A 13,027-nucleotide genomic window follows, 5' to 3' on the forward strand; every position below is an offset into this window, starting at 1 on the left:
TTTCCACAACTAATTTTAGCTATATCTCATGGCCATATCTGAATAGCCAGTTACTTTCTTATCTTCTGAGTTCCATCGAATCTAAATTACATTTATATTACATAATATTAACAAAGTGTTCAATATTTTAGAATTAATGTTGTATTACGTTCCTACTTTATATTCAAGAGCTTTTTAAAATGGATATTATTAATTCTCTGTGCGAGCTAAAACTCTTTACGGGTAAAAGGTTCTCCTGCCCTTTAGCTGATACATAGTAATGTACCCAAAGGAGTGATAACATTCAGGTTATTCCGTAATGAGCTTACCTGTGCTTAGTTGGCTTTGTCTTCAGTAATTGTCTAATATTTCAACAGTAAACTTAATTCAACACAATGGTGTTATTTGAATTGTACAACATTGCCCTTGTCTGGCATGCGAGAGACATATTAATAAGGTTTGTGGCAGTAGGTACTATTTTTTAACACATACTCTTATTCATTTTTGTATTACGTTCTACGCTTTACGTTTTACGCTTATTCACCAATTTGAGTCGTTTTAATAAACGATTTCATCATTATACTATAAATATTATTGAAAATAAATTACTCTTTGCTATTGTTGTTATTTACGGGTTTCTCGTGTTTGTTTTATGAACTATTGAATTATTTATTTATTCATTTTCGGGAAATCGACAGTTTACATTTAATCAGCTTGTACATGAGTATTATATAGTAAAATAAAACCAATTATGGATTTCCTCCTTGTGACTAATTAATAAGTTATTTAAATTTGTGAGAAAGGAATATGTATTAAAAGATTTATGCAAAACAAAATATTATATAAAACGAAAAATTTACAAAACAATACATTTATAGCCATAGAGAGAGGTTGTAGATATAAATCAAATCATAATGGAGATATAAACAATAGAGACATAAACATTATTCACAAACCATCAGAGAAATATTATTCTATGGACCTCTTGTATTTGGTAAGCTCGCAACTAAAAATATCAACCTTGGATAATACGCTATTGTAATTATTGCATAGTCTGTTCAGGCAAGAATTCTGCTTAGAGTTCGTTTTGCTTTGATCAACCCTGAACAGGACACAAGAGCGTGTTGAACACGCAGGTACATTGAATGGAATCTTGTTTAGCAACTCTGGGCAGATGTAGGTACGTTCCTATGTATCATTGTACACATTTATTGTAGTGCGTTTATTCTTTCACATTTACCGAAATACACATTCCTAATATTTAATATTCTCCACTAAGGGAAGAATCTCTCATTAACAAAATTCTTAAAAAAAATATATGATTAAAACTCTTATTCTCTTACTAATAAAGGTGTTTTAAATTTAACGCAACTGAAAGAAAATATATAATTACCATACATTATTGGTTATTAATCAGTTATGGAAAATTAAGAAAAACATACGTTTATTAGTAACTGCTGTGTTCCCACAAGCAGTTCTCCAATTCGTCGTGGAAGGAGATTTTTAGAGAATAAGTTCTTTATATTAAATCAGGGATTTATTCAATACTTCTCGTATTACAAGAGTGACTTCGATGGTCGACCTAACTAGGAGCTGGCTAAATGAGATATGAAAACACCATGTTTGTCTGGAAGCAGCCCAACTGGCCCTAGCGACTACTGACTACTAGCTGCCATCTTGCGGACTTCCAAGCAAGCTCTTTGCACTGCCCTCTATGAGTGCATCTGTGAAGTTCTTAGCTAACTCACTTGCCAACAATAACTTTGAATCAGCAAAAAATATCACTTTCTCTTTTATTTTGAAGGTATTTACAGTTGGATTAATAATATAAGTGTTTCCTTATTTTCTTGTGTCGCATAAGTTGATAGTCATTTAGAAATGCGGCTTATTTTCTTCTTCTCTTAGATAAAGAATGTGATTGTTTTTTACGAAGTTTTTGAATTAAGTTTTTTTAATATATATTTTTATTGCTCGTACCTTTCTAAATAGAAACCCCGATGTAAAACGAATATTCGGCACATTGAGGTGATTTTATTATATTACTTATAGCTTTTTTATACTTTGACACCTATTCGATCGGTCAGTGGCTGAGTTGGCATCGCGTTTGGGTCCCACCCTGGCGTAGTTTGTTCAATTCCTCGTCTGGCTCCTCAATCGCAATCACAAAGTCCTCGATCACAATGCATGCAACATTTTCCGGTTACTGTGGTGGTAGTAGGAGATTTTCAAATATTGTCAGGTAATCGTAACCCGGAAATGTTTGTAGTTCTTTAAAAAACAAAATTTACAAATTTTTTATATGATTTACAGTCTTACAAATAGAAGATTGATTTAGTTTCTCGTTAAACTTCTAGCTTACGTGCTAAGCTCTGTCCTTACTTTCTGATATTTTCATCACTTCGGAATAAAAATTGTCCGACAAGATAAAAAAGTGAGGAACGTGATCATTCAAACGTTCTGGTAAATCGCAACTATAACTTAGACAAAATGTTTGCTGAAAGCTGGAGTAGAAAAAACACACGAACTGTGAACTCTGAAAGAACAGAGTTTTCTGTCTGTGGAATTTTCTATTTCTTTTCTCTAACTCTTTTTAACTATCAATGTCATTTCTATCATGGGTTTTAAAAAGTTATTTAAGTTTTACAAAATAAGAAAACACACCATATTGTTTCTTATTTTTCAAAGCAAGTCTCGTATGAAAACGTTTAGTAATTTAACTAATATGTGAACGCGCCAAAAAACACGCACGATGACGATAGAAAGAAAGATAGTTATGTTATTGTATGGCAACAAAGCTATAGCGGTATTTTTAGACTTATCAAAGGCCTTCGATACGGTTTCCCACGAGTTGCTTCTTAAGAAATTATTATCTTTAGGCATTAATAATACAGCTATGGGTTGGTTCAGATCTTACCTTAGTGATAGAACACAGCAAGTAGAAATAAATAAAATGTTAAGCGATACTAAATCTATCTCATTTGGAGTACCACAAGGTAGTGTACTCGGGCCAATATTATTTCTTATTTATATAAACGATTTATTCAGTCTAAAAATTCCAGGTAACATTGTTAGTTTTGCAGATGACACTGCCTTAATATTTGAGGGTAAAAATTAGAGTAAAACTTTTGAAAAATGTGATACAGGTTTAGGAGTAGTTAATAATTATCTGAGTAATAATATTTTAACTTTAAATACACAAAAAACCAAATACATCACTTTTAGCATTTCTTATAAAAGTCAGCCATCTACCTCTCATAATTTGATTATTCACAATTGTGTGCAAACGTGTAACTGCAACCCCTTGGAAAGTGTAGACAGCCTCAAATACCTGGGGGTAAAAATTGATAAATTTTTGAGGTGGAATGATCATGTCGAAATGTTAGTAAATAAAGTTAGGAGACTTATCTATATTTTTAAAGATCTCAGACATGTACTAGACAAGGAAAAATTAAAAACAGTGTATTTTGCTATAATTCAGTGCCTACTTTCGTATAATATAGTGTGCTGGGGTTCCTGCCTGAAGACTGTAATAGAACCACTTAATATTGCCCAAAAACTGATTCTCAAAGTTATGTACAAGAAAAAATTTACATATCCTACACAGTTACTTTATAAGGAATGTAATATCATGAATTTAAAACAACTATTTATCCTACAAACGCTATGCAGATTTTTTAACAATATTAGTTCTGCGAAAAGAACGCAACAAATTCGTACTACAAGAATTGGCTCTGGTCTAAACTTTATGGCAATTCACCCTAAATCCTCATTTGGGCAGATACATTATTTGTACCAGGCTCCACTTCTATTTAATAGCCTTCCAGATCACATTAAATCGTCAAATTCCTTGTGTACATTTAAAAAGAATGTTAAATTATTTCTGCCATCTGAGGATTTCCAACATATTCTTTCATCTTTGTCCTTTTAAATTGTGGCATAATATTTTGAATAAGTTAATTTTTCATCCTTTTCTTTTTTAATGTAAATTATTATTTTTTTCTCTCTTTCTTTCTTCTCTGTTTTAAAAAAAATAATAGTTTGTTACATTTTTATTGCAATTAAATATCATGGTCACCCTACATGTTTACAGCATTATATTGTAATGAATAGGCTGATAGGTACCATGTAGGTATCCAATTCGCAGAAACGTCAATGTAACAATATTGTTATCTTAATATTTGATTTTTTTTTTAAATTTTTTGTACTATTTTAAATCTCTTATAATATTTGTACTATTTTTTTTAATATTTTGTAAAATTATTAACCTCAACACAGGCTTGTCATAGTGAGGTTAAAAAATATAACTTTAAAAAAAGATACAATGTAAAGAAACGATAAATAAATAAAAATAAAATTGTTATTTTAATTTTTCTTACTTGAAACATTGTTCATTTCATTTGTTTTTGGAAATTGGCGAATAGCAACTACTAATATAAATTATTATCATCGAATAAAGGTAACTTAATTAACATCTCCTCATTTCTCTGACAGTTAACCGACCTTCATTTTAATCTTTTACAGAATTCTAAATTAAACGATGACCTTGTAGAAACCAACTTTTTACTTTAATCAGACGAGATCCGGAATAAATATTCATTCTCGCCAATCTATTTTCTATGTACATATTTAAGGCCCTGTCGGTTACTTTAACTCTGCCACAGAGAAATTATTTGGTTTTCCCCTTTTAGGGAATACAATCCCGGGTTTCTCTTCCAAGCCCGGGATTTTTGAATAATCATCTCGTGATTTAACAAATCAAAACATTGAAAGTATGTAGGTACTTAATACATTTAAAACGTAGTCCAATATGAATGCGAACTAAGGTTAGAAGCCTTTATATTATAATAATATAGTCACTTTTGTTTATTCCTTGTATTGAAAATTAATTATAACATATTTACGGGAATTTTTCCGACAATTTCTAACCTCTAGATCGGGATTTTCGACACTATAATTCAATGTCCCTGGAATCTATTACTTAGCCGCACATCACTAAACTATTCAGACTGTGATAAAATCGCAAAATAAAATTGTAATCAAAAGTCAACAATATCGGTAACACACTCAACAAATAAATACCCGATCAAAATTCCACCCACTCAGATAGGCGCTTTGTATTTAAAAACCGTAACCAAATTTATCTTGACCCCAGAGGAATTTAATTAATGGCCTTTTTCTAATAAATTATGTAGTTTGGACCATGATCCGTTTCCCAAACACCATTTCCCGTAGTTTGTTTGCCCGGGGTTACTTTGTAGTTTGACGTCTCACTTAAACTGCCAAATAGCCCGGGTTTCCATTGGCTAAATCCATATACAACCCAATACACGTTGGGGTTGTATATTTTTACCCACTAATAAAATAGGGTCTACAGTTCTACAGTAATACCACGATCAACTATGTAGAGCAGTTACGCGAAACATTTCTGAGGTCGAAATTGCAAAGGAAGAAGAAAGAAGAACTATTTTTCATGCGTTAGATTTTAATTTAATCGGGATTATTTTTTTAATGTTTTTAATTCTTAAATCTATAATTAATAATAATTTAAATTAAATTTTATTGATTAATGTTGTTATTCGGTTCTGTAAGTTTTTTTGACAGCTGTTTCGGCGTACAGGCGTATCATTGTCATTGTTTATCTTGAAAACATCAATTTCGTTCATAGAATTCTCGACTTGCCCAATCGTATTTTTCCAAATACGAACTTTTCTCAATACTATTGTAAATTCGTTCTTAGAATCTCGCGAATCCTCGACTTCGCCAATCGTATTTTTCCAAATACGAACTCTTCACCATACTATTGTAAATTCGTTCGTAGAATCTCGTGAATTCTCGACTTGCCCAATCGTATTTTTCCAAATACGAACTTTTCACAATACTATTGTAAATTCGTTCGTAGAATCTCGTGAATTCTCGACTTGCCCAATCGTATTTTTCCAAATACGAACTTTTCACAATACTATTGTAATTTAGTTTCGTAGAATCTTGTGAATTCTCGACTAGCCCAATCGTATTTTTCCAAAAACGAACTTTTCACAATACTATTGTAATTTCGTTGACTACCTGTTTTATTCTTCGTTTTAACGAGATTTCGTTCTTAGAAGCTTATCTGAAAAAGTATTGCTGTTTTGTTATTGTTTTATAATGCCTTTGAAAGGAAATACAACTGTCACGCACAATGAACTAATAAGCTTTTAGAACTATGTAATTTGGAAATAAACATTTTGTTGATGTAACGTTTCGAGGCTTCAAGGTTTTGTGATTTAACACAATTTCACAAAACACTTTTCGTAAATTATGATACATGTATATTTTAACTTTAAGTAAAGATCCTTAACTACGGGATTACATTGATTACGGGATTAGTTGTACAGCCGACAGGTATCTTGAATGGTCCGACATATAAAAATATTACTGGATCAGAATATACAGGCTTTTAACCATTGGCGGCTCGTGACTTTTGGGTGTACTAGAGTGCTAATACTTCAAAAATAGCATTATTGATGTTGTAGCTTAAAACTTTTTTTTTCGAAAATTCGATTTTTTGTATGAAGATTTTCAGGAAATTTCTATTAGGATTTCCTGAATATCTTCATTTAAAATATTTCAAAAATATAAAATTGTTTTCAACTACAACAACTTCAATAATGCCATTATGTAATAATAGCACTCTAGTACACCCAAAAGCCATGAGCCGCCACTACTTTTAACTAGTATGTATAACACAGAGTTAGTTCGGTTAAGAGTCTCAACAAAATCTACAAATTTCATAAAATGGAACTAAATTTTTCCTTACTATGGCAACACTGATTAATACAAATTTTACAACATAATATTTATAGTGGATTGATATGTGGGGTTATGTTTAACTTTTGAATCTGACAGATCGACTTGGATGGGAAAACTTACATAAAATCAAACTCCCTTTTTAAATGATTAAGAAATGCGCACCGTTCCCACGTCATTTTTGTTTTATTTATTTAGTTTTTAATATAACATCTTTAATAATTATGTAAGTGTGTAGGTATACCTATTACAAAAATACTGACAAAACCTTTTTTTATGTGGACATATCAAGCAACAGCGTCCCTCTCTGCACAGTGAAAAGGTAGATGAGCTAGTTGGGCAGCGTTATGAGGCGGGTTAAGATAGGTCCTGTAGTAAGGGATTTATCAATTCGGGTCTTGAAGAGGTCCGAAAGCCAGATTTACCGGGCTTCTATAGAGCCCCCATACTTAAACCGGACTGGTATACTTACTCGAAGCATTTCAATGGAATTATATTTCCTTGGAATTATATCGGTAAAGTGTTAAAAAATAACAAAATGTTATTTAACACCAACTAAAAACAGGAAACACTATAAATTACTGAAGACCTAAAGTATGGGACAATACTCACTTGGACCATAGTGTTTTATAAAAGTTACAATACCTTTCCTTTAAACCATCTTTATGTTGTCATTGAAAACCATTTAAACTACCGCAGCGCATTTTTTTCTAGACTTTCTTGTCAGACTGCTGCAATATTTAACCGTTTATTTGTATCATGTGGCAACACAGTCTGATGCTAAATAATCCTTGCGTCCAAAATGAAATGGGATAATCCTTCATTTATTTGACTGTGAACCGAATGTGGTGAAACGAAGCCTTTTATTGGACATTATGTGACCGCTTTTTTGTTTTCGATTAAACCAATAGGATTTGTGCCACGAAATTGTGTGTTTAATCAGTCAGTGCAAACAAAAAGCGACGGGAGTTAAATAATGAACATTTTGTGATTTGATTTACAATTAGGGACTACAAAAACACGATGTTGACGCCGGAACCGGTGCGAAGGTAAGGTTTAATTTATATGACGTAGCCTTATGTTGTATATAATTGTTCCTTTTTATATTATTAATTTAGGTAGGTACCTAGACTTGTATTTTCTATAACTGTTTCTCTTTATATTATTGTACCTGGCCTTCTTCTAGTGATGTGTACTGTTTCTCTTTATATTATCGATGTAGTTACCTAGTGTTTTATTGTGTATAACTGTTTCTGTTTTATGTTATTGATATAGATACATGTACCTAGCCGCCTATTGTGTTCAACTATTTCTCTTTAAGGCGATGCACTACGTCGTGTAATATTTTAAATTGAGCCGCTATCAATAACAACCCCTACTTAGATGGCGATAAGGTTTAAATTCCCGCTTAACACATCCGCCTGTTTTGATTTATGCAAGAAAAAACATGGCCCAAAATTGCCTTTTATTTTATTTTGTGGATGTTCAGGCACAAATATTTAATTTTTTTCGATCATTTTATAAATAACTTAATTTGCCACATTATACAATAAAATCATAACCGAAAATGGGTTCGTAAGTAGGAGATTTTGAACTTTAAAGCAGTTTTCATAGGCCTTTACATTATTTTTTTGTGGGCTTATAAAAAGACTTATCTAAAAAATACTCGATTATTTCAAAGGTCAAGATGTATTCTACTCGCAGTATTTAATTAAAGCATCTGAAACATTTCAAGGCGACCAAATTTTCAAACCAAAAACACATCATTTTGCATTACTACGTATGGCATCGCCTTAAATTGTTGATGTAGGTAAATAGCCTTTTACTGTGTAAAATTGTTTCTCTGAACCCGCGCGTACAAAAGTTTCGCCACCATCGTACATATCCATACGATTGCAAATTTGCAACTTTGTTTCTACCGCCACACCAAAGGCATACGAGGAAGCTACAAGCCAAAAATGTGTATATTCTTGGTATACCTTATATCGTAGGTAATAGGCATTAAAATCGCTTGACAAACGGAGTCTAGAAACGTTCGATTTCAAGCAAAAAACTGGTTTTTATTTATTTTGTAAATAATTTTAAAAGAAAGCAAAAAAGTTAATCAAAGGAAACTGTCACAGATAATCTTAGCTATAATACTGTATTTTTTTCAAGTTGTTTCCTTTACGCGTTTATACATTTCTATTGAAAAAAAAAAAAAATTAGTAGTTTGCTTTTTTATTTTTTACTGAGTAATTTATTTTTTTATTTGTATTTTACTCAAGCGAAGCTATAGGAAAACCTTCAATTTATCTAAAGCATATTTTTGGGTATTCATAATGTACACCAATTCGTTGCAAAGATTAATCAAAATAGTGATTTGGCATTAAGCTTCGCCATAACTCGCAGTTGGGTCGTAGATGGGCGACATTCAGCAAACCTCATGCAAGTGTTCCATACACATACAAATGTGTATAACTATTTTTCTCTTTATATATTATTGTTGACGTTGCCTTTTATTGTGTATTCCTACATATTTCTCTTATATTTCTATTTATCGCTGGGAAAAGAGTGATTCAGGGATGATTGAAGGGTAATTCATTAGCTCGTTTCTCACTACTCCACGTCTACGAATTGATGGATCGTTCATTTTTCGGACAGTATATTTTCGAGTGCCTAATTTATTTAGATGGAAAAATAAATACAATAATTATTACATGGACTATGAAAAAGAAATTTATTTACGTCGAATATTTCATTGTTATTTACTTATTTCGGTCATTTATAATGTGTTTTTTAATAACAAAATGATGTAGTTAAAATTTTTTGAAAGATATTATCTAAAAGTAACACAGAGATGTATATACAGGTTTTCCAATAAGAGGTGTATTTTGATATTCAATTGTAAAAGATCAATGGTTTCGTTGCTTGTGTGGCACGTAGCGCCGTCTTGTTGAAAGTAAACGTTGTCCAGATCAATACCATCCAATTCCGGCCATAAAAAATCATTAATCATCTCTCGATAGCGCAATCCATTCACCTTAACTGTTGCTCCAGCCTCATTTTCGAAAAAGTAAGGTCCACTGACTCCGCCGGACCATAAACCGAACCAAACAGTCACACGTTGAGGATAGAGAGGCTTTTCAACAATAACTCTTGGGTTTTCCGAGCCCCAGATGCGACAATTTTGCTTGTTGACGAAGCCACCGAGGTGGAAATGGGCCTCATCACTCAAGATGATTTGCATTTGATTCACTCAAGTGAATTTTAATAATTTCAATGCGTTGTTGAAGCGTGTATCGTTCCATTTTTATTAATGGCGTAGTTTCTACTTGTTAAATGTCAAAAAATGACAGCTTCAAAAGTGACATCTACCGAAATAGCGGGCTATTCAAAATAATACCTCTTATTGGAAAACCCTGGGATAGATTTTAGACAATCGATCTCTAGAGATGATCTTAAGGTTTAGTTTTGAGTTCAGTTGAGGTTTTCAGAATAATGTTTATTTGAAGCTTTGGTACTGCAGCTACAGAAGTGCGAATTTATATAACACACATAAATATAAATTACATTTTGTACAAATGTTTTATAAAATTATTCATGTTTGCGCATTTTTGATCACATATAGTATTTACAAGTTGTCAGAAGAATATACGTTTTAAGATTAAAGTAAGCCCTTTTCTGCTTTTCATCTGTTTTTCACCGCTTACATTGAGCTTTTCAAGTTTATTATATACTTAAAATATTATTGTACATTTCCTGAAGCCTTACTTAATTAGTATATCTGGTAAAACTCTCGTGACGTCATCGTTCAATACTTCCAAAGTGATTTATACCTTCTAGCTTGTACGGGGCGAAACGGTGCGGCGCGGTCCGGACGCGAACTGTGGGGCCTTGCCAACCACGGGCAGTTACTATGGACATTTCACTTGCCTATCGTATCGAATTATGTAGTAATGTATATTCCTTTATCTATAATAAATAAAATCGTATTATGTTTGAGTACACCGCACCGTTTCTACACCGTTCCCGTACGGCTCCCGCACCGCTTCCGCACCGCACCCGCACCGCAAAACTCTGGCCTATCAATGAGTGTTGACTTGTGTGTTTGTTGAATAACGTACACCTTTACATCAACCTTCATCTAGTCTACAATCAATCGATACTCTGATTAATTTTTCATCATTCTGTTTACTGATCTCTGAGCGTTGATTATGGCCGGAGTGATTCCCCAATTAATCTCTAAAGAATTACAAAATCATTCGCCAATCTCACTCCATGTTTACGGTTGTATTTCTCATACGAATCTGTGGTGTGGACATCCAAAGCACTCGTGAAGGGGGTTCTAATACGCCCTTCGGGTAAATAAACTCCCCGCGGTGGTGTTACTCTGATTGATTTATGGTTGGATTCGGTTGACAGGTTGGCTTACTGGCGAGGGCTGATAGCAAACCAAAAGAGACCAAACCTGCCTTTAGGATTTTGTATGCGCTCATTCTACCGAACATTCGACCCACAATAGACCTGATTGGAAAAAAAATGCGATTTTTCCTCCGCATTGTTCGTACATAATTTACGCTGTGTAGGCGGAAAACTTTTCTCTTTGAAATATTCAACTTCCGTTGGCATTTAGAATTTCCTTGTCAGTGTAAAGTTGTGTATTATTTTGTTGTTTTTGTCAAATCACACTTTCCCAACTCTTATTTTTTCCTCCAGTAAAACACGGTTTTTTGACAAATAAATATTTTACATTGGTTTACGAATGTTGTTTAATGATCATGACGCTGGTTATGTGTATTGCAAATCATCATGACGCTGAGATTTTACATTGGTTGTGAATGTTGCAAATAACCATGACGCTGGTTATGTATATTGCAAATCATCATGACGCTGAGATTTTACATTGGTTATGTACGTTGCAAATCATCATGACGCTGAGATTTTAATTAATTGAATAAGCTGAAATTTTCGAGATGCCACTCTGAAAATCGATCTGTTGTAATATGCATTTTGAACTTTCCTTAGAAAATAAAGCATGTTAAAAGATACATAAACATTTCTCATCGAAGATTCTTTGTACAATGCATGACCAGGGTCAATGGAAAAAGACCCACAAACGTCCGGTGACTTACTCCAGCGTTTTGTGATATATTTGTTTTCGTGATTGAAATTCCAGATCTCTTGAAATATCTTCAAAGAGTCGTTCAAATAATAATATTGATTGATGTCGCTATCTTCAACTATTCAAGCTATTTCCGCTTTGAAAGTTTCAGTTATGTTTATTAAGGAAGTTTTAACAACAATTGATTTCGCTTTTCAACTTCGCTGGTTGCTTTTCAGTACCTCTTACCCATTTATCTAATTCTACTAGATAACATTTCCATTTTTCTTTTATATATTCAATAGTATTATTATTGAATTTACAAAAGAAAAATCTGTGTAATTATTATTTCGCTTGACAGCTGTTTCGCCTTCTGAAGGCATTTTCAAATTGTGGTGAAGCCACTAACAGACCGTATATGTCTATTATTTCCATAGAGGTACTTACAATGAAAAACATTTGAAACCATTTTAATTTTATTACCTACGCCATTATTGAATTCTGAGTAAAATATCGGAAATTATTAATAGTTATTAATAATTACACTTTCGAGTTTCCTCCAATTATTGTATTGTTTAATTTCGACTAAAGGTCGTTTAACCCTTACCACTCCTTTGTCGAGTGTGGCTCGACATTATATTTCTTACACCAACTCCTATGTCGAGTCATACTCGACATTATAGTAACGCAATTTCGAAAAATAATTTAAATTATCAAATGTATTTTTTTTTCTTTTAAACGCTTTATATCTCATTCTGAATATTCCGAATACGCAAAATACATATATCTCGTCAAGTTTCGCCTTTTAGATAATTTTTAAAATCATATTATTTTTAACCTTGTAAATGCACTGCGCAGTTATTTGGTTGCGACGCATGTAAGTAGGTAGGTACTTGCCTGTCTACCTGCGTAACAATAGGAAGCGCTGAGGGATTTCTCCCAACACATAACAAAGGATTCTTATACCTATTCACTTGTTATCACATAATATTTTGTTCTGTTTGTGTATTTACATTTGTTTTTACTGTTTTTAGTAGCAAATATTTCGTGGCCGAGAAAGCACTGAAAAATTTTAAGTGAATAAGGGCATATTAAGTTGTTAATTTTATATATTTCTATGTTTTTTGTACTCTATGTAAAGAAAGAGTAATAAAAATTACATATTTTAAAAAATTTTGT

At 32.5% G+C, this 13,027-nt stretch overlaps 1 protein-coding gene across 1 annotated transcript in view; it reads left to right on the forward strand.

Moving 5' to 3' along the window:
* The first annotated feature begins 7,676 nt into the window (after positions 1–7,676).
* Positions 7,677–13,027, forward strand: part of LOC149417427 (HEAT repeat-containing protein 5B) — a 180,914-nt gene continuing 175,563 nt past the window's right edge. The window contains exon 1 of the mRNA XM_089640295.1: positions 7,677–7,814. Within this exon, the coding sequence (XP_089496421.1) occupies positions 7,789–7,814 (26 nt within the window). The 5' untranslated portion in view covers positions 7,677–7,788. The remainder of the gene's footprint in view (positions 7,815–13,027) is intronic.

The sequence above is a fragment of the Hesperophylax consimilis genome, chromosome 15, assembly GCF_061612785.1.
Source record: "Hesperophylax consimilis isolate HC1 chromosome 15, BYU_Hcon_1.0, whole genome shotgun sequence".
Lineage (NCBI taxonomy): Eukaryota > Metazoa > Arthropoda > Insecta > Trichoptera > Limnephilidae > Hesperophylax > Hesperophylax consimilis.